A 23,970-nucleotide genomic window follows, 5' to 3' on the forward strand; every position below is an offset into this window, starting at 1 on the left:
TATTGAATCGGTTTCGGCTACGCGGGTATTGGTCCACGCATTGGCGCACAAGGAAAATATTCTTTCTACTAGACAAAACGTTACGGTTTGGTTTCGCCAGCCAGCTCCGGCTGGATTTGCAAAAAATACGAGAGCTTCAGTTACCTCGCATTTTATTTTACAGTTAGGGGTTTCTGTATTATTATGCCTTGAAATACTGGGTAACCCGTAAAATACGGGGCATCTGGCAACCCTATGTAAGCACATAATAAGCCAAAATAACCGTAAAACGCACAGAACGAACGAAATAGAGTGAAACCACTTTTATCTTTGCTCCACTAATAGGCGCAATATGAATGCCTTCATATTACAGTTTCTTGTATTACGAAAGAAGCCATGTTGGGCCCGTTCAGCTACGCTTTGAGTGTGTCGATGCCTGAAGTTTAAAGTTATGCTTCGAGTTTATTAGAAACTTATGAAAGTAAACCTGGCTTGATAAGTTTCTAATAAACTCGCATATAAACTAAAGGCTGAACGATCTTGACGCGTGACTTATTTGATTTTCTTCACAATAATTACTGAACTCTCTTTACAACCCCTTGCACTGCCACGGGTCACTGGAGATCTCTTATAGAGATAAGTGCTTCCCTGACCACTTTTTCTTTCTTTTTCTGTCTATTGTTACAATTTTCTGGTACAAACATAAAAAGATATTTTTTTAAATAGCGAGCAAACGAGCCATATATAGGTACAGTAACAAGTAACAAGTTAGCCCTTGACTGCAATCTCACCTGGTGGTAAGTGATGATGCAGTCTAAGATGGAAGCGGGCTAACCTGGAAGGGGTATGGTAGTACCCCTTTAGTTTCTACACAGCATCGTATCAGAACGCTAAATCGCTTGACGGCACTTTGCGAGTAGTGTGGTAACTAGCCACGGCTGAAGCCTCCGGACCAAACCAGAAAATTAGAAAGTATAAAATTTAAAACCCCTGCTGGGTATCGAACCCGGGACCTCCCACTAACAAGACACAGCGCTTACCACTGTGCCAGAGAGTCCCTTAAAAAGGTGATATCAGGAACCTCATAAAGGACCTCAATGTAGGTCAATATGGAGTGTGAAAGGTCGAAGCTATTCAGAATTAATTTATAAGACCAGTTCTTAGCCCGTTCAAAGAATTTATGGATTTAAATTTCAAATGCAGCTGTACCTACTTAATTCACTGTGCAAATTTAACTGAATTTCACTAAATATTAATAACCTACTTACCGACGGGGGCATACTAAATGTTCTTATTATGATCTACCACAGACCTATTTCTTCTACTACTACTAAAACTCCGGTTACCACACTATCACACTAATATTCTAAAGGCGAAAGTTTGTGTGTATGTCTGTTACTCCTTCTGCTTGATGGATTTGGCTGAAATTTGAAATGGAGATAGATAATATCCTGGATTAGCACATAGGCTACTTTTTATCCCGGAAGATCAAAGAGTTGCCACGGGATTTCGAATAACCTAAATCCACGCGGGCGAAGTCGCGGGCATCGGCTAGTAACTACTAAAATCCTAGGTTTCCATTTTGAAATAGCTATTAGCACCAGCTTAGTATTGCAGTGATATTCACTGCAGGCGTAATTTAAGAAAAAGTGAATAAACACGGTCAATTTTATAATTTTAGATTCTTTACATTGCATTCAAGGGTTACTCAGAAAAAGCAGGTATTATTTAAACATTTTAGCAAAATATAATTGTTGCTATGTCCTCCCAAAACCTACGCAAGGGTACAAATCACAACGTGTTGAGGTTATTCGAGAGTGTTACTCTTAAAAACAAAATTATTCAACAAACAAATCAATTTTTAATTAAAAATAACCTTACAATAATTGCGATGATCGAAATATTGCTAAATTCTGAATTTAGAACGAAGAAAGAAAGAAGGTACGATCATGACCCAAAAAGTACGGATTTTGTACCCTTCTGGCAACGCTGCGGATTTTAACTTCTGGATGGGGCCAGCAATTCTCAGTCCCTACTCCCTTCTTCCTCTTCGTGTCACCAATTCGTTTCACAAGTATTACGAGAAGGAATAATAATAATAAGTAATTGTCATTCCTTGTCGTCACTAAATACGAATATATAATAATGGGTCTTACTCTTATCACTCTATAACCTCACCTTACCTAATATATAAATAATTTGTTGTCTATATTACAATTTTCCTGTAACTGCAACTAGTAGGTATATCCACGTCAACAAAATAATATAAGATTTCCTTATTTATTTGTTTTTTCAGTCAGAAGGTTCATAAACAAAAATTTCCATTGCATTAATGATTGTAGGTAAGTACCTAATTGAATCGGCTGATTGATACGCATCGCGTCTATTGAGCTTGTTGCTCGCTTATTAAACTACATGCAAGTTGCAGCTGCATTTTTATTGTCGTTTATTAATGGCCTTGGTGGAAATTTTCATTCAGTATCTCATTTACTTAGGGCTTTAAAGCTCGTTCACACAGGCTGTGTAAGCGTAGATGTAGCGCGTACCATTGCGTTGTGTATGGAACTGTATGAAACATGGCACACTGCTTGCGTAATGCACACGTATGCGTAACCCGGTGTGTTTGGGGTTTACGCGCGTCAATACGCGCCTGTCACGTGTACGCAATTGGTGTGAATCGGCCTTTACACTGACACATGTTGCGAAGACAGCTACCAAAACGAAAAATTTGGGGCTGTATAAACTGCAATGCTAGTATAGAAAATAAATATGTATTGTCGTGCACATTAGGTGACTACCTCTTCTTACTAGGAAAAATGAGAACTGTAACGCAGGTATTTTACAATTAGTGACGTTCTGTACCTACTACCGACTTCATACATGCCCCGTAAGTTTTGCTGTTGGGGAATCCACCCATTATTACAACACATCCTTTTATAATAATACTAGATAATGCCCGCAGCTTTGCCCGCGTGGATTGGTCAGATCCCCTGCAGCAGCAGGATTGAAGAGTTGGAATCCAAATTTTTTATGGAACAATGTCGCAAAGTTCCCTTAACGATTAAAAAAAATATTACGCAAATCGGTTCAGAAATCTCGGAGATATCCGTGTACATAGGTAGAAAAACACAACTCCATTTTTCAAAGTCGGTTAAAAAAGTAGTCCTCTAGTTGTCTGTGAAAGTCCCGTCAAAATAGATTTAGCTATTCCGAGGATTAGCCCGTTCAAACAGACACGACACTTCAATTTTATTTATTAGTAAATAGATAAAAACCACACACAAAGCAAGGATCAAAGAAGACCAGGGTTTTCTACCTGCATTTTGTATAAATAGGTAGAAAATATATGACCGACCTGGTCTCAGGAACTTGTTTAACAACTTGTGTATGTAGAACTTTATAATACTTTAGCGTTTAAGTAAAATGGACCTTAATATCTTTGATTTAACACTGTAATTCATCGATACATCTACAGTTTCTGAGAAACATTACACTTATGACATTAAAATCTGTGGGACTAAAACTTCAACTTTAAATCAAGGGAGTTAAGGTCCACTTTACTCTGAAGTAATTTTCGACGCTCGAATTTTATTAACGATTGAGTGGTTTGGCGAGATGCAAATTCTCATACTAACACTATTGATGTAAATTCCACTTTTAATTTGAAGTCCACACTGCGACACAGATATTATTATAACTTACTCCTTAAATACGTTACCTACTGTGGTCACATCAGATGCACAGATTATAAAATCTGTTGTGTAGTTTTACAAAATTATTGTATAAAATAAATAAAGAACTGGCGCAGATGATTTTTCTCTTAGGTATCGTATACCTATTATGTGTTAATAAAGAAATAATAATAATTATTGTTATATAAACAGACTAATCGCATTTTTTTATTATATTATTGAAAGCGCGGAGCAAGAACAGATTGAGCACTACTTAGGCCGCCTCTACACATAGGCCAGCGCATTCGCCAACGCGCTTGCGATACGCTTTGCCAACGCGCTTGTGAATAATCCACACATTGGAAGGTCGTTCAGTATGGTTTGGTTCGGGTCAATGTTCGGACGGATTCAAAATGGATGTTGAGTCGCTAACAGCTGCAGCTGTATATTTATTCACAGCTTATAATTACTTTGTTAATGTGTACGTCAAGTTAGGTGTTAATTCGCTGAAAGAAGAAAACGTGCACTCTTGATCGCTGCTCCGAGCAAACTAATCGTGCGACCAATGTGTGGATGGTGCGCCAAACTTGCGACAAGTGTCCTTTGATGTTGCCGACACCGCGCGGCAAGCTCGCAAGCGCGCCAGCCAACGTTCAAATACCTACCGCCAATGCGCCAATGCCCGTTCTACATATTGGGCCAGTGGCTGGGCCAGCGCGCTTGCCAACACGTTGAACTATGTGTAGAAGCGGCATAATGGCAATCGGGGTATGAGGCGGGGGGACGCCACGAATGCCATGTAGACCTGTCGCGTACTAATGTGCTAGTGTGTTGATAGTGTTAAGAAGAAACGCTTGTGTGAACGAACGTGTTACGCGTCAGTTATTAATAGATGCTACGAGCTTTTAGTTAACTAGTGAAATGAAGGAGGAAATAAATTGATAAAAAAGTGTCTATAACCCAGTGCCAAGTATTATGAGGAAGTTATTTATAAACTTTTAGTGAATTTTATATATTAGAAAAATGGATAAGGATTCATCAGAAAAAGGTAGTTGTTATTTAAAATTTTAAACATTTTAAATATCAAAGTGAATGAATATTACATTCATATATTTGAAGTGTTTTACTCGTTTGTTCGTATGGTGTCATGGCGTCGAAATTGGTAACTGAACTGGAACTTTTAATTAATTAATTAATTTATAGATTAGCGCTTGGCTATAATCAGACCAGCTAGGCTGCTAGAAAGTAATGATGCACCCTAAGATGGAGCGCGCTTGCGTAGAAAATGCCTTCACAAAATTCACTCTGTATTAAATTACCCAATTGAGTTAATTATTGTTTTAAAGACAATTGTAGATGACTACCTACCTATCTATTATTTAGTCTAGTCACACTTCACACTAATATTATAAAGGCGAAAGTTTGTGGGTATGTTTGTTACTCCTTCACGCAAAAACTACTGGACGGATTTGGCTGAAAGGACTGGAGGTAGTTATTACCCTGGATTAGCACATAGGCTACTTTTTATCCCGAAAAATCAAAGATTTCCCGCGGGATTTTGAAAAACGTAAATCCACGCGGACGAAGTCGCGGGCATTAGCTAGAAATATTTTATAAATGTGAAAGTATGGATGTTTGGATGTGTGGATGTTTGTTACTCAATCACGCAAAAACTACTTGACGGATTTGGCTGAAATTTGGAATGAAGGTAGATTATACCCTGGATTAGCACATAGGCTACTTTTATCCTGGAAAATCAAAGAGTTCCCGCGGGATTTCGAAAAACGTAAAACCACGCGGACGAAGTCGCGGGCATCAGCTAGTATTGTATAAAAACAGCATTATAAAAACGGGATGCTGTTTTTTATCTTTTTTAATTATTATATTTATGACCTTTCGACTTCTACAATCTAGTTTTACTTGTATTCTGAGAAAAACAAAATTACGTGATGTTTATTTATGAAAACTTTTAATTTAAGCTTCCTCATATTCTCTGTCTCATCAAGATTGATGAGTTTGAACCCGAAGTTCAACAACAAAGTGGCTGTATCCTTCTGTCTGTTACCTTTTCACCACAAATCCGATTAAACCAATAGGAGGTACCTACCTAGTACCTAGGTACCTACTGCATGACAGTTTGCATGGCAAACGGTTAGGTATAGACTTTTAGATAATCCCGGAAAAACAAAAAGTTCCAAAGAGATATTTAAAACCTAAATCCTCGCGGATATAATATTATAGTCGCGGGCATCATCTAATACAGTACCTACATAATCGTTTAATTTAAAAATTGAGTTCGGATAGTGTTCGTCCGATGGAGCTTACTTTGTACGATTGTTGTCAGCACTTGCGTACAGGTTTTTGACAAAGTAACATCAACATAAAAACAAAAACATACCTGGGTAAGTAAGTATGTACCTACATTGCGTGCGAGTGACATTTGCAATGCATGTCGTACATACCTAACTGGCTTATCATTGCGTGGCAATGCACCTCGAATACGAGTTTATTTTTATCACATTTCACACTTAATATTATAAAGGAGAAAGTTTGTGTGTGTGTGTGTGTGTGTGTGTGTGTGTGTGTGTGTGTGTGTGTGTGTGTGTGTGTGTGTGTGTGTGTGTTTGTTACTCCTTCACGCAAAAACTATTGGACGGATTGGGCTGAAATTTAGAATGCAGATAGATTATACCCTGGATTAGCACATAGGCTACTTTTTATCCCGGAAAATCAAAGAGTTCCCACGGGAATTTTAAAAAACCTACATCCACGCGAACGAAGTCGCGGGTATCAGCTAGTTTACTCAATAAAACATCTTGATACTTAAATGCTTTAATTTATTCTCTTACATATTTAACTTTCTCGAGTATAATAATACCTATTTAGGCCTCCAAGAACCTAAATGAGATAGATACATAAAATAAATTTGAAACTAGTCAATTAATGGTTTTTAAAGCGATAGAAACATTAATAATAATAATTGAACATTTGTGGAAGTTTTTAATGAGGCTTGATGATATATTATAATAATTTTATTAAATGTGAAAATATTTGTCTAACTCGTATGCAGCACCGACCACTTTTTAATTTGTATACAAGTGTAAATTAAAAATTTATAACACCCCCGACAAGTGAAGGTAACAGTAACTAGAAAAGAGCTGATAACTTTCAAACGGCTGAACCGATTTTCTTGGATTATAGCTAAGAACTCTCTCGATCAAGCCACTTTTCAAACAAAAAAACTAAATTAAAATCGGTTCATTAGTTTAGGAGCTACGATGCCACAGACAGATACACAGATACAAACGTCAAATTTATAACACCCCTCTTTTTGGGTCGGGGGTTAACAAGTAGACCTGCCTTAGTTTGTCGCATAAGTACGTATGAGAAGGATTGGTCAAGCTGGGTTAGCTACGGATTGGCAGACTATACACACCTTTGAGAATATTATGGAGAACTCTTAGGCATGTAGGTTTCCTCGTGATGTTTAATTGTTTGTGTTATAAATTATTGACTCCTAAGTAGGTATGCCATGCCATCTTGCCCCCTACCTTTCAATGCGACAAGGTAATAAAATCCAATGACTAAGTACAAATTTCGGTATAAGATGTCACTAAATAAAAAATGGATTTGGAAATTTATTTAATTTAGCATGTGCCACTTATTATTTCAAGAAAAGCTCCGTCGCATTTAGATAGGAAAAAGTTTGACGACTAATATGCTTTTTTACTACTACTAATACTTTTTTAATACTTTAATTTAACCCTGACCCTATCGGATTGGGTTAAAGTCCTGCTTCCGCGGTTTTATATAACTTTTATTACTGAGGATAAATTTCCATGAGACGAGACGTAGATTTAATTACGTCATCACCCGCTATGACAGCTGGTAACCACATGCGTAGATAGGCACATGTTTGACATTTGAACTTTATGGAAACAATGTAATGTGTTGTATGATTGACTAGCTGATACCCGCGACTTCGTTCGCGTGGATGTAGGTTTTTTAAAATTCCCGTGAGAACTCTTTAATTTACCGAGATAAAAAGTAGCCTATGTGCTAATCCAGGGTATAATCTATCTCCATTCTAAATTTCAGCCCAATCCGTCCAGTAGTTTTTGCGTGAAGGAGTAACAAACATACACACACACACATACACACACACACACACACACACACATACAAACTTTCTCCTTTATAATATTAGTGTGATAACAGAGTTACATGTAGGTATATGATTTTACGAAAATTTTAATCGGGTTTCCTAAAATGTCCATAAGAATTAACAATAGTATTTGTTGTAAGCGTAGATACATGTGACACGCGGCGTTCGCGTTGGTATGTCATTTATATTTTATTCGTAGCGTAAGGCTAGAAACCCACGGAGCGGTTTTCACGCGCACCCGCCGTGGTTGCGGGACCGCAACACTCGTACGTACACCAAGTACGGAAATGTAAATAGCAAAGATAGAAAGTTTACATATAATTTATCACTACTATACCATCTTACAAATCTAACAATTTTGACTATCAAAAAAAAAAAAAAATACCAATACCTACTTTAACTAAATCATTTGAGTTCGAGTTTCAAACTTTACGACGCGATGTGTTCCTGCGTAGTGCGCGGTTATTTGCAGGTCTCGCTGCACCTTTGCAGGCGTCAGCAGGCAACCGCAGCGCGTTAATTCATCATACATTTTCAGTAGATTCTATTATTTTCTTAAAAACATTCGAAAATAAATAAAGAACTTTTCTTCGTGCTTCATTAATTCACTAATAAGCACAACAAATAGTCCATAACGATTCCATTCCTGAATCAGTGGATGCACCCAGAACCTTCTAGGCCTACTTTTTTGTATTCTTTGTGAAGTGAGTGTAACGTAACAGCTCGTTACTAGTTTGTGTCCATGGCGATCTGGGAACTAACAGCTGAACAGCTTAGCAGCCAGAAATAACTGCCTGTTTTGCTATCACCACCCGCTAAGTTCGCAAGTGGTGGTCGCAACCACGGCGGTTGATGGTTGCAACCGCGGTGGCTGCGGTTCCCGTACAAACAACCGGTCTCGTGAGGTTAGAAAAATAAAATAGCCAGCGGCTGGCGCGGGTGAAGACCGCGTCGTGAGTTCCAAGCCTATTTTACCAGATATTTATTAATATTTTCAAAACAAAACAAACTTTTTGTTAGATTTACGTTAAAAATATTTTAAAACAACAAATCTTTCATGCATTCACGCTTAAATTATTCATGGTAATTAATTCAAATGTAGTCCTGTAGATATAATGTATAAATAGGTACTTAGATAATAATTAATTAATACAACAATGTGTCAAACCTAAATGAATGTAAGTTCAAAACAGGTTACGGTATTTCATATAATTATTATAAACTAATAATATTACATAATATTATTAACTAATACCTACATGAGCATGTTTTTATCCTGCTGGAATTGCGTATGACTTTTTAACCGAGTTCCAATAAAGGAGGAGGTTCTCAATTCGTCGGAATCTTTCAGCGGTTGGGCCGTGAAAACGTAGCAGACAGACAGACAGACAGACAGACACACTTTCGCATTTATAATAAATGTGTCTAGAGGATGCTCGCGACTTCGTCCGCGTGGATTTAGGTTTTTAAAGATCTCGTGGGAACTGTTTGATTTTCCGGGATAAAATGCCTATGTCAATTACAGGGACGCTAGCTACCTCGTTACCAAATTTCATACAAATCGGTTAAGCGGATGAGTTTTAGGAATCCCGTGGGAACTCTTTGATTTTCCGGGATTAAAAGTAGCCTATGTTCGTCCCCGGGATATAAGCTAATATAATCGGTTAAACTGTTGGGCCGTGAAAAGGTAGCAGACAGACAGACAGATGCACTTTCGCATTTATAATATTAGTATGGATGGTAGATAACTCTCAGACATGTAGGTTTCCTCACGATATTTCCTTCATCGTTAATATAACTCATATTTGATTCCTTAAAACCCATACAACTCCGTATAAGAAAGAATTCGTGCCCGGGATTGGACCCCCGACTTCCCAAAAACAAGACCGATGTCCTAACCACTAGGCTGTCACAGCTAGTTTATGGCGGTTTAATTAAACCCACACCCTTAATTGATTTCTACAATAGGGTGCGTATAACGTAGGGTGGTAGTTACTAGCGACAGCTGCTAGTGACAGTGTGTACTTACCCTTATATTATAATATTGTTTTTCTATAAGACGATCTATCACCATTATACCTACAACAATAATTTACATTGTGTTAATTTGCATTATTAATGATTACTAGTAAAGCAAATGCAAAACCTGTAAGGCTTCAAACCCATTAGGCAAATAGTTCGCGGCTGGATGTATTTGCTTGCTGACTCAGCCTCAAATCGAATGCATACCCATAGGCAAATAGCTGTTGATTGGTGAGTTGCAAATTGGATGCAAACCCAAGTTGTGTTGCTAGTTCGTGTTCCACTGAAATAGAAATATCAAGATTTTTTATTCTCAAACAAACTTTTACATGTACTTTTGAATCGTCAAATGCATCTACCACTGTTTCGGAATGCCTTTCCTACCGAGATGAACAACAAGAAACTCGGCGGTTACTCTTTTTAACCCCCGACCAAAAAAGAGGGGTGTTATAAGTTTGACGTGTGTACCTATCTGTGTATCTATCTGTGACCTCGTAGCGCCTAAACGAATGAACCGATTTAAATTAGTTTTTTTTTTGTTTTTAAAGCTTCAATTTTAAAATGAAGCTCTACATAAAAGTAATTGTAGTCCCATCTATTGCTGGAGCGAGCTTTTACGGCCTTCTTCTGAGCGTGGGTCTCCTTTCAGAATGAGAAGGGCTTTTTGAGGCCGTAGTCTTCCACGCTGGCCCAGTTCAGATTGGCAAACTTCACACACCTTTGAGAACACTATGGACAAGTCTCAGGCATGCAGGTTTCTTCACGATCGATGTTTTCCTTCACAAAGCAAGTCATATTTAATTACCTAAAAAGCACATAACTCCGAAAAGTGAGAGTTCCGGGATCGAACCCTCGACCTCCGATGAGAAGGCGGATGCCTTAACCCAACCTTAACCACTAGGCTATCGCAGCTTCATATATTACTGTATTGCAATATTATCACTGTAGGAAATTAGCCACTGTTGATGACTGAGTGAATGAGACGGCAATCAAACGCTGCAATGTGGCTAAGGTACTAATGTATGCGTAATGCAAGTTGTATCAACGGTAAATCCATATCCATACTAATATTATAAATGCGAAAGTGTTTCTATCTGTCTGTCTCTGTCTGCCTGTCTGTATGCTATCTTTTCACGGCCCAACAGTTTAACCGATTCTGACGTTTGGTACAGAGTTAGCATATAAGTATGTATCCCGGGCCGGACATTTTTATCCCGGAAAATCAAAGAGTTCCCACGGGATTCCTAAAGACCCATCCACGTAACCAATTTACATGAAATTTGGTACTGAGGTAGCTTGCGTCCATGTAATTGACATGGGCATCTTTTTATCCCGGAATATCAAACAGTTCCCACGGGATCTTCAAAAACCTGAATTCACACGACGAAGTCGCGGGCATCCTTTAGTAGGGCAAACAGTCAATCGCAAACCATTTAGACGACTGTTCAAAAAAGGAGTGTAATATTTTTAGGGTTCACGTATGTATGTGATTTTTTTATTCCACCATAACTCTCAAATTTGAATGTGCAGGGTATCTTTACAACAACCCTTACATCAAAAAAAATCAAAAAAAAAAAATGGCACTCATTCAAATGGGAATATTCTTACTTTTCAGTTTGTTTTTTTGGGAAAACAGTCGTATTTTTAATTGTGACTTGTTGACTAATGGGTCCGGAGCCCTATAAGGCAAAAAAGATTACATAATTAGTATCCCATTATAATATCCTCGATCTAACACGTAGGTAACGTCTCGAAGATTATAGAACATACCGGTTGTAGCTCATTGAATTATTAATATGTTTTTTATAATGATTAATATACTGATTAAGATAAGCACCCAAAGACATATTTGAATAACATCGCTAAAAGCATTTGCAAGCTTTTTTAACCGACTTCCAAAAAAGGAGGAGGTTCTCAATTATTCAGTGCGTTTTTACTCGACTCGCTCAGCTCTCCTAAGTACCTAATCATTTTTATTTTTTATTTTTATTATATTGTTTTTTTAACCCCCGACCCAAAAAGAGGGGTGTTAGAAGTTTGACGTGTGTATCTGTGTATCTGTCTGTGGCATCGTAGCTCCTAAACTAATGAACCAATTTTAATTTAGTTTTTTTGTTTGAAAAGTGGCTTGATCGAGAGTGTTCTTAGCTATAATCCAAGAAAATCGGTTCAGCCGTTTGAAAGTTATCAGCTCTTTTCTAGTTACTGTAACCTTCATTTGTGGGGGGTGTTTTATTTAAATTTTTAATTTACAATTGTCATTTCTCTTTTGGTGTACAATAAGGGTAAGCCCACACTGCCTTTCACCGCAGAATTCTGACATGGCGATTGTTATAGGAATCCGGTTGATAATGATGATGGTTGCTAAATCTTAACATTTTTAAGTCCGTCCGTCCGTCTGTCTGTCTGTTAGCGAGCTGTATCTCGTGAAGTGCAATTAGAGAGTTGAAATTTTCACAGAATGTGCATTTCTATAGCCGCTATAACAACAAATAATAAGAAATTCATAATGGGTGCCATGAAAAAAAAAGTGTTATTTCTTATGCGAGTTCGATATTTGACCGATTTTTTTTTTAATTGTTTCAGTTCAACAAACCAAGGGAGATGGGGATGCTATGAAAATACTAGAAGACGCATTAACGCTATGCAAATTTGGAAAATTCCACATATTGCTACTAGCCGCGTCACTATGTTCCATCTTCGCGGCTATGCTGGTCACCACTACATCTTCATATATCCTCCCGGTGGCAGAATGTGACCTGGACATGAGTATTATGTATAAAGGGTTGCTAATTGCAATACCTTTTCTAGGTGAGTTTACTTTTTAACCCCCGACCCAAAAAGAGGGGTGTTATAAGTTTGACGTATATGTATCTGTGTATCTGTCTGTGGCATCGTAGCTCCTAAACTAATTAACCGATTTTAATTTAGTTTTTTTTTTTGTTTGAAAGGTGGCTTGGCTTGATTGAGAGATTGAAATCTATCTCTATGGAACGTTCGTTGACTCGTTTGGGTAACAGCTTATCATTGAGCAAATTATATTAAAAAAGCGCTTTTTAACCCCCGACCCAAAAAGAGGGGTGTTATAAGTTTGACGTGTCTATCTGTGTAATTGTGTATCTGTCTAATGCATCGTAGCTCCTAAACTAATGAACCTATTTTAATTTAGTTTTTTTTTTGTTTGAAAGGTGGCTTGATCGAGTGTGTTCTTAGCTATAATCCAAGAAAATCGGTTCAGCCGTTTGAAAGTTATCAGCTCATTTCTAGTTATTACTGTAACCTTCACTTGTCGGGGGTGTTATAAATTTTTAATTTACACTTGTGTATATTAACTTTTGTCCTCCTTCAAGTCCGGGCTCCTCTTACTTTTCCGAGTTATGAGCATTTAAAGGAATTAGGAATATAGCTTGCTTTAAGAGGGCTCTCTCCGTCACTCGTTTCATACAATCGTAGTTCCAATTTCATTTGAATATTAAGCAACCAAAGTCCATGAAATTTTGCAGACATATTCTAGAAACTAATATCTATGTCTGTGGTTTTCCAGATTTCTGTTAAAATATTCGGTTTCAAAGTTACGCGGTCTTAAAAATTTTCATACAAATCTAAAACTACATATTTTTAGAAAAATTTAAAACACCACAGACACAGATATTAGTTTTTCTAGAATATGTCTGCAAAATTTCATGGACTTTGGTTGCTTAATATTCAAATGAAACTGGAACTACGATTGTATGAAACGAGTGACGGAGAGAGCCCTGTTAACGGTGAAAGAAAACAGGTGAAAGCTGGTGTCGAGTCTGTGTAATGTGCGAAGACCTTTACACCACTGCCTGCTCTTAAAAGCGAGTAGGCATTCAATTCTTTCAATATTTTAAGATTGTAAGTGAATTTTTTGTGCATTATTTTTTACAGAAACAAAAAATAAAGTCATTTATTCATAAAACCGGAATGCGTGACAGAGTTGGGCACCAAGGGTTCCGTTATTTGGAAAGATACGTGTAATTTTCTTTCTTCTTTCTTTCTTTCTTTCTAATTAATCATTTTGTTGCTTACAATATTATCTTCAATTGCAAACGTAACTTTGTAATGATAAAAATAAAATATTGTGTGTACCTAGTACAAATGAATAATTTAAAGACTTTTTCTTTTATTTGTGCTGTGAAACCTTGCTTCTTGCGAAACCTGATTCTAGGGCAACGGGCATAATCCTAAAGGTTATGATTTATTTAAAAATGGTTTTAACAAACAACCATGATCCTTTTAAAGGTTCTTTTTGCCTTTTGTGGTACGGAACCCTAAAAACTGGTAAAACTTATAAGCCGCATGCCATGTAAAAAATAGACATGACATCCTAGCATATTCTAGGTACAGATGACTAGTTTAGGCACAGGTTTAGGTGTCAGATCTACCACCCACGCAAATAGCCTAAGTTTTTCTGATATAGTTTATAAATTAAAAACTACATAAGAAAAACTTATAAAAAATATGTGTACCTACCTACTTTTGTTAACTTTTATGTGCAAACTAAAATCCAATAAAATAAGTAAATGGGGAGTGGCAAGTGTAAATTAAAAATTTATAACACCCCCGACAAGTGAAGGTTACAGTAACTAGAAAGGAGCTGATAACTATCAAACGGCTGAACCGATTTTCTTGGATCATAGCTAAGAACACTCTCGATCAAGCCGCCTTTCAAACAAAAAAAATTAAATTAAAATCGGTTCATTACTTTAGGAGCTACGATGCCACAGACAGATACACAGATACACACGTCAAACTTATAACACCCCTCTTTTTGGGTTGGGACTTAAAAACGGTGCAGTAAGATACACTTATGATCAAAATACTTCAATTTCCTACATCCGGATTTTTTAGACCACTGAATACAAATCTGAACTCATTTCCAAGAAAAACGGCCTGAACATACATTAAAATTGAGTCCAAAGTTCACGATTTTGATTACTGAATACAAATAAACTCATTCTCAAGCTAAAAGCCTAAAATTGTGCTAAAATTGGATCCAAAGTTTGTGATATTGATCTAAAAATTACATAGCAGTTTCAATAGCTTTCATTCGGTTTTTGGCTCCTCCTGTAAAATTTTTAACCCCCGACCCAAAAAGAGGGGTATTAAAGTTTGACGTGTGTATCTGTGTATCTGTCTGTGGCATCGTAGCTCCTAAAGTAATGAACCGATTTTAATTTAGTTTTTTTTGTTCGAAAGTTGGCTTGATCAAGAGTGTTCTTAGTTATAATCCAAGAAAATCGGTTCAGCCGTTTGAAAGTTATCAGCTCTTTTCTAGTTACTGTAACCTTCACTTGTCGGGGGTGTTATAAATTTTTAATTTACTCTTGATCGTTAGCATCTCAAATAATTTTGGATCAAATCTGTATAAAATTTTGTGTACGTAGAGTGTATATTTGCAAAGCTATAAAAAAAACGGTTTTCGATTTCTAGATACGAGTTCTATATTTATTTTATTTCCCTTTCAGGACAAATTGGAGCGAGCCTCTTCACCGGGTTCTTAGTGGATACTTTTGGTAGAAAAATATTTTTAATAGGTGGAAACGTGGGCATATTTATTGGTACTTTACTCGAGGGATCGAGCCAAACGTATTGGATGTTGCTATTCATAAAACTCATTGAAGGTATATCGTAAGTACCCAGTTAGAAATGGTATTTTTTTATTTTTATTTTATTTTATTTGCGACCGCCCACGGCTTCCCTATCGTTAGAAGGTACGAAAATTCGACCTCATCCCGTGCCTACATTATAAAAGGAACCTGTGTGCAAAATTCCTGCTTTCTAGGTCCAAGAGTTTGGGAGTCTAAGGTCTCTTATGTCCAAGAGCTAGGCGTCGATAAATCAATCAGTGAGTCAGGATTTTTCTTTTTTTATAATAAAACTTAAAGTTATAGACTACAGGCCCATGTTTAAAAATGGGTGGGTCATATGAACCACCAGGTGACGTATACAGGACGATATAAGAGCATAAAATAATAAGTTTCAGCACTATGCCGTCACTTGTAAGCTGTCCAACAGAGTGCTGGTGAGAATTGAAAAGTGCAGGTAGAGTGAGTACATTTTGGTCATATATTTTTGTACGGCATTTTTACCATCGATAGATCCATGAAAAATAATAAGAAAGCGCGCAGTGCCGTAAAAAAATGGTGCGCCACAAAGTCAGTAAATGTTTTGATTTTCTGACAATTTCCGGGGTAAATTTGGTCATTTAATTCTGTACGGCACTAGTTTCATACTGTTTCAATACAGCCTCTAATCCATTATTCCGCAACGCCGTACAAAAATCATGCGACAAGGGGAAAAAATTGAGGGTAGCAACCCCCTCTCTTTCCGTGGTCCGGGGGGTGATTTGAAACAACATAAAATTAATTTATTTTGAAAGTGTTTTATGCATAGATAATATTTTTTTACATGCCGTACATTTTCGTTGGTCCAAAGGTTTGTAGGGGATGTGGATATTATATACACACCCGTTCACTTCAGTTAGACGGCATAGTGATTTTATCATATTATCAATTGTTCTCTTCAAAAATATGTTAATGCCGTACAGTATCAGATGGCCATAAAGTACTACCCTTAAAATGGTAGCGTCATTTTCATCAGCCTAAAAGATATGGTCTGCATTAAAATGTACGGCATAATTTTTTCCTAATTTATTTATCTTAATACTATTTAAAACAAGGGAAAAGCGTAGAAAATTGCTATATTTTATTAATCTATGAATATTTAAACTTTTGCAATAATTTGAAAAATTTCAGTTTTTGTATTTATCTATAATTTTTTTTAGAACAGTTTCTTTTGAACGGCAATACTATATAACAATAGTATTTTACACTATCATGTTAAAAAAAAAGTTGCCGTACAGAGTCAAATGATTTTACAGCTTTAAAAATTAAGTATACCATGAAATTAAGATAATTATTGATACACATTCAAATGAACACTAATTTTTTTACGGCATTATTTTTAATAGTACTTTTGAGTGCTAGATAATGTTTTGGAACCAAAGCCGTACTTTCTCAAATCACCCCCCGGACCATGGAAAGAGAGGGGGTTGCTACCCTCAATTTTTTCCCCTTGTCGCATGATTTTTGTACGGCGTTTCGGAATAATGGATTAGAGGCTGTATTGAAACAGTATGAAACTAGTGCCGTACAGAATTAAATGACCAAATTTACCCCGGAAATTGTCAAAAAATCAAAACATTTACTGACTTTGTGGCGCACCATTTTTTTACGGCACTGCGCGCTTTCTTATTATTTTTCATGGATCTATCGATGGTAAAAATGCCGTACAAAAATATATGACCAAAATGTACTCACTCTACCTGCACTTTTCAATTCTCACCAGCACTCTGTTGGACAGCTTACAAGTGACGGCATAGTGCTGAAACTTATTATTTTATGCTCTTATATCGTCCTGTATACGTCACCTGGTGGTTCATATGACCCACCCATTTTTAAACATGGGCCTGTAGTCTATTAGCCTTATCTAAATACTGTCCAAATCGTTGTATCCTACGAATAACGTCACAATATACGACGAAATAATATGCCCGCGAAGAATGCCGCCAAGAATACTGGCTGCGTTGAAGTGCTTGACAGCCAGGCTGATCCTTTGCGAAAAGGATGAGCGGGACCTTCTGACACCAGATGAGGCTATTTTAACCACGGTAAAATGTCTCGTAAAAAATATGGCTCCAGGTGTCCATGGAAAATGGAACAAAAATGGAACTCTCGATAAGAGAGGCATAGTACTTGCGCCCCCTATCGCTTTCAGCCTTTTCTGTTGTAGATCTTGGTCTTGATGCTGCCTCCCTGATATGGCATGGGGCCGATGTGTCAACACACGTTGCGTCCACATTAAGGTTGAAGCGACGGGCCTGCCCGCGAAATTCAAATTTAATTTGGTTTCTCGCAATTTGTAAACTAATACGACAACGAGGCTTATGGTATTTTAATTGCGACAATGGCAGTATCATCCTCACAGGTTTATATAAAAATCTTTAAGTACTTGAAAGGGTCCAGTTTAAAAAATTAATTCTAGTATCGATTTATTTGCGGGCAGGCCCGTCTCATGCCCCTTAAGGCCGGTCCCTGTTTCCAGCGCCAATCCATCAGGTCTCTTGCTATTTATATTATGTATTTATTTACTGATAAGCCAACGATACAATATAGCAACAGACTCACTTGTCTTATTATGAATGCAAAAGTTTGTCCCTCAATCATGCTGCAACGTAGCAAAGGATCGACGTCATTTTCCATGTGTATAGTGGCCCATACTGGAAAATCAAATACATAGATAGTATCAATAATTAGTTTATTAAACTAGCTAAAGCTGTGTCTGTTGTAAAGCTGTCTAAAGTAAAATGAAATAAGACTGGAAATACAGGAATTTTGTTTTAAGCTAGGCTATTTATAGGCAAAACTATGTTGCGTCGATAATTTTTTTTAACTGTATTTAAAATACAGTCCCAATACATAAATATTAATCATTTAGTGCGACTATATTTAAATGAAACACATTAAAATTGTTTGCCAATAATGTGTCATTTATCAAACATGTTTATTTTATGGAGAATAAATGCAAATTTTTTGTTATTAACAGGGCTCTCTTCGTCACTCGCTTCATACAATCGTAGTTCCAATTTCATTTGAATATTAAGCAACTAAAGTCCATGAAATTTTGCAGACATATTCTAGAAACTAATATATGTGTCTGTGGTGTTTTGGATTTTTCTAAAAATATGTATTTTTGAAATAACAGGGGCTCAAAGATTTGTATGTGAATTTTTAAGACCGCGTAACTTTGAAACCGAATATTTTAGCAGAAATCTGGAAAACCACAGGCATAGATATTAGTTTCTAGAATATGTCTGCAAAATTTCATGGACTTTGGTTGCTTGATATTCAAATGAAATTGGAACTACGTTTGTATGAAGCGAGTGACGGAGAGACCCCTCTTAATTGTATAAGCAAATAAACGGGTTGCGAATCTTTGCGAGCAAGGTTTTGACAGATATAAATAGGTAGTTATGCAAAGATCGATTTGTAGGTAGGTAGGTATGTGATGAATAAACTATAGTTTGACTTAGAATATTAAAAACACCTATTTAAATGCATAAAAATAAATAAAACAAGGAAAATTACATAATCAATGACAATAAGTTTTAATGCCAACTGCTATAATTTCTAAATCTGTGGTCTGCTCTAATGGGAGGCTTCGGCCGTAGCTAGTTACCATCCTACCGACAAAGCTGTACCGCCAATCGATTTAGCGTTATGAAACGATGCCATGTAGCAACCAAAGGGGGTGACCAAACCAAAATGTGTGGGTTTAATGAAAACTGCCGCTTTCATCTTAGACTGCATCATCACTTACCACCAGGTGAGATTGCAGTCAAGGGCTTACTTGTATCTGTATAAAAAATAGGTCTTAATTATACTTACTCTAATCCTTAATCAAATATACATTATCTTGGCGACTCAGAAGCTGATATTTGAGTAGTTGATAAGGGGTTGCATCATGTCAGTTTATCATCATCAAACACCAAGGGAGAAAAAAATGTACAAACAAGATAGTATTAGCAATAACTTATTGCCAATACTATCTTGCCAATAAGCAATCGAATAATTGTTAAAAAATTGTTAAAAAATAATTGTTAAAATAAATGTTTATTTCAGTTTAAAATTATATACCTACTTTTAATTATAAAAATATGAAAATATAGAAAATAATTTCATATTTGTGCCTTTTGGGGTGGAGACTATGGATTCGTGGAGCGAGGATGACAGATCCTTTTGTAAGGACCTGTCATCTCGTCTCGTGGAGGCCACGGGTGGAGGTCTGGCAGTTACCTCGGTCAGCATATTAGTCTGGCCATTCAAGGAATCCATCCGAGGGAACATGGATTGTAACAAGTGTAAATTAAAAGTTTATAACACCCCCGACAAGTGAAGGTTACAGTAGCTAGAAAAGAGCTGATAACTTTCAAACAGCTGAACCGATTTTCTTGGATTATAGCTAAGAACACTATCGGTCACTTACCTTTCAAACAAAAAAAAACTAAATTAAAATCGGTTCATTAGTTTAGGAGCTACGATGCCACAGACAGATACACAGATACACATGTCGAACTTATAACACCCCTCTTTTTGGGTCGGGGGTTAACAGGGCTCTCTCCGTTGTTTAGTTTTTGTTACCAAGTTATCAGGTTCTTTTATGTTTATTATTTAATATATCACTTATCTTTTATATATAAGCTATATTCTATCTCCTGCCCCCCTTTCAAACTTTCCCGCCAAATAGACGCGCGTAAAATGAAACGCAACCGGACGATAGGCAAGATGGCGATTTCTGCTAGAACGCGTACGTGCGCTGCTCGAAAAAGTTAAAGTTTTTGGACTAACATGTGACCGAAATACCCGAATCAAACAATCAAGCTGGCCAGCATGTGTTTTGTGAGTGTAGTGAGTTGTGACTGCAAATACTGAAGAAAAAGTCTGAAATCCTAGTGCATCCATGCAAGATCAGCGCTGGAGATCAAGTAGGTGTTCCTTGTTTTATCATTTGAATATCCCTAGTGCCTTCCCGTCCCAATATTTAACATTTGGTCCTTCGTTCGCGAATGCATCGAATTTTCGGTGTATATAAAACTGGTAGTTCCTATGGGGTTGCATATCGTCACACGGGAATAACTTGGGTCAATCGGGGTAAAGTTCACGAAAATACACTCTACAAGCCATGTTTATTACGATATATGTGTATTATATCGAGTGTAGTATATAATAAATCCCTTATTTAAATAGTTGTAGTATATAATACGATATATATCTACATTTAAAATAGCACCGTGTGACGCTCTTGTTAGAACTTAAAATTGTGTAACAAAAGCTAAGCATGCTTTCGTTCGTTTCTACGAAACGAATTTGGCGTAGGGCTATATATGGTTAAATTTCTATGTTGGGAATCGGATTGCGTCATTCGCGTGGGGCGAGCGCGTGTTCTAGGAATTTAGCTGTTCAAGTTGGAATTAAGGGTTACTACACACGGCCGTATTAAAAGCTTTGGTTATTATTTTTCGGATTCATTTTTCCCTAATAAGTTAAGGGTATGTTTTGGCTTATTAGGAATTTCTTGGGAATTAAGGGTCACGGCACTCTAGTGCGCGTTTATTAAAAAGTTTGGTTTAGTTGTTGGAAGCATTTTTTCTCTAATAAGCTTTGGTCGGAATTTCGCTTATTAGATATTTCTTTGGAAATAAGGGCCGCTCCACACTAGCCAGATTTATTCAAGGTTTTGGAATTATTGTAGGAGCACTTTCCCTAATAGGTTTAGGATCGGTTTCACCTATTAGGTATTTCTTTGGAAATAAGGACTGCTCCACACTAGCCAAATCTATTCAAGATTTTGGGATTATTTTTTAGAAGCTTTTTCCCTAATAGGTTTAGGTTCGGATTTCACCTATTAGGTATTTCGTTGGAAATAAGGGTTGCTTCACATTAGTGCAGGTGTATTGCAAATTATAGTTTATGTGTGGGACGCATGTTTCCCTATAATGGTAGTTTGTGGTTTTCCTTATTAGGTATTTTCAATTCTTGAAAATAAGGGCGGTTACACACTAAGCTAATTTTGGAAAATTTTCTTGGGTTTTATTAATATTGGAACTAATCATTGGTGATTTGATTGGTTAATTAGGGTTGCTTTAGTCTTAAAATATTAAGGTAATTAATTATTAAACTTTAACCATGGGTGGGAAAAAGTTAATGACTAAAGTGCGTTATGATATGACCGTTTCTAATTTTGAGACAATACGCTCTCTCTCTCAGGTGGTGTTGGCTTCAAATGAGAATAAGCTTTTGTTTAAAGCTAGATGTGCCGATTTGGAAAAACTATTTGAGGATTTTCAGGAATTGCATGTCCAATTGGCAGCGGAATCGGGACCGGAGTTTGATCAGGGAAAACACATGTTAGTGTTCAAAGAAATTAGTAATTCTTATTATACATCTAAGGCGAAATATGCCGAACTTTTTGAGGACTCGGAACTGCCAAAGGCGACTGCAAGTAAAAGCGATGGTTCAGCAAGTCATTCGTATAAACCGAATCTGTTACTACCTAAGGTGCAAATTCCAAGCTTTAGTGGTAAGATAGAGGAATATGAGTATTTTATGGATTTGTTCTTAGCGATGGTAGGAAATGATAATCAGTTGTCTAGCACACAAAAAATCTATTATTTGTGCGGGGCTCTGAGTGGAGAGGCGAAGAGTTTGGTACAACATTTGTCAATTACCGGGGAAAATTATCCGGTTGTGCTGGATATTTTAAAGTCAAGGTATGGCAACCCAAGGTTGCAGGCCGATAAATTACTTCACACTATGATGTCGGCGTCTCCGGCAACAAAAAATTTGGGTTCTTTAAAATCGTTTTTAAATGTGTTGATGGAGACTAGCAAAGGATTGCAGAAGTTAAAGTTTCCGACGGAAGAATGGTCCTATTTGCTGTTGTATATTAACTTAAACAAATTAGACATTACGCTTAAGCGTCAATTTGAAGATAAATTTGGGGGAGGCCAGGGGTTGCCAACCTTTGAAAATTTAATCACTTTTTTAACCAAGGAGGTTCAAATTCTAGAGACTACTAATTCAAGTTCAAGGGGTACCAGCTCAACAAATTCTACTCAGCAGCATAAAGTGCACGTGGCTTATTCAAGAAACCAAACGCAAAAACAATCGATTCAGTGTATTCTATGTAACGGGGTTCATTATTTAAATCACTGTGAGAAATTTAATAACCTGAATGTAGCAGCACGGAAAAACTTTATTATTGAAAAACGGTTGTGTTTTCGGTGTTTCCATCGGCATCATATTAATGAATGTAAGGTCAAATTATCTTGCGGGACCTGTAATTCTCGGAAACATCATTCTTTGCTTCATTTGGATGAGGGGTCGGTAGGGAGCGGCTCTACTGGCTCTGGTTCGGCTCCACCGGGTACGGGGGGTTCTAAATTGGGTTCACCAAATGAGGGAAAGTCGGATGCGGTTAATGTTTTGCATTCAGCAGCTGTAGGTACTCGGCGTACGGTTTTATTGTCTACAGCTGTGGTGCATATTTTGGACAAATATGGAAATTATCATGAAGTCCGTGCTTTGTTGGATAGCGGTAGTCAAAGTACCTTTATTTCGGAAAAATGTATATCCCGGTTGGGATTGAGGGTTCAAAAGTCGGGGTCTGTCGACGTACGGGGGGTAGGGGGAAACCTGTTATCCGGGTATAAGGGCTGTGTTACAGTCAGGATTACCCCACGTCACGTTGATAACCCCGTGTTGGTGACAACCGCTTTGGTATTGAATAAGGTAGCGGATGATCTGCCTAGTTGGTCACTACCCAGTCAGTTGGTAGATTGCTATCCGGGGCTGCATTTGGCTGATGATCAATTTTATAAAAGCGCCAAAATTGACATGCTCATTGGGGCGGATCTCCTGGGGGACATTTTTCTGGGTGGAGAGATTATCCGACCTGAGGGGCTGCCATGGGCCATGAATACCATATTTGGTTATATTTTACAGGGGGCATGTCAAATTAATAGGGAATCTAAATCCTCGGTACAAGTTTATTTTGCTAACACGGATGCTATATTGGAGAAATTTTGGGAGGTGGAGGAGGTGCCTGTCAAGATGAAGGATCCGAAAGAAGAGCCATGTGAAGTTCACTTTGAACAGACCCACCAACGGGATGCAACAGGACGATACGCACTGCGGCTACCGTTTCTAGCGGATCATCCTGAGTTGGGGGACTCTCAAAACCAAGCACGTAGACGGTTTCACGCTTTGGAGAAGCGGCTCCAGGCGAATCCGGGGTTAAGCAGCAAATACGTGGACTTCATGCGGGAGTACCAGCAGTTGGGGCACATGGTTCCTTTCAGTGGAGATCTTGAAGCATCTCATTATGTAATTCCTCATCATGGGATATTTAAAGCGGGATCGGAGAAAATTCGAGTGGTGTTTGACGCCAGCTGTCCTACATCAACGGGGGTTTCTCTGAACGATTGCCTTCATGCTGGTCCTAAATTACAGCATGACGTTATGCAGGTTATCTGTCGGTTTCGGCTCC

The 23,970-nt window shown here is 37.4% G+C and overlaps 1 protein-coding gene across 2 annotated transcripts in view; it reads left to right on the forward strand.

Moving 5' to 3' along the window:
* The window catches only part of LOC123876990 (synaptic vesicle glycoprotein 2B-like), a 58,546-nt gene that overhangs the window by 22,365 nt on the left and 12,211 nt on the right, over positions 1–23,970 (forward strand). Inside the window, exons 1-3 of one of the 2 annotated variants that reach the window (XM_045923465.1) lie at positions 4,455–4,698; positions 12,424–12,648; positions 15,330–15,492. In XM_045923465.1, coding sequence (XP_045779421.1) covers positions 4,674–4,698; positions 12,424–12,648; positions 15,330–15,492 — 413 coding nt within the window. In that variant the 5' untranslated portion in view covers positions 4,455–4,673. Of the gene's footprint in view, positions 1–4,454; positions 4,699–12,423; positions 12,649–15,329; positions 15,493–23,970 lie in introns of those variants that run through there. The other variant, XM_045923464.1, reaches the window with a different exon arrangement.

This window comes from Maniola jurtina, chromosome 22 (assembly GCF_905333055.1).
Source record: "Maniola jurtina chromosome 22, ilManJurt1.1, whole genome shotgun sequence".
NCBI lineage: Eukaryota > Metazoa > Arthropoda > Insecta > Lepidoptera > Nymphalidae > Maniola > Maniola jurtina.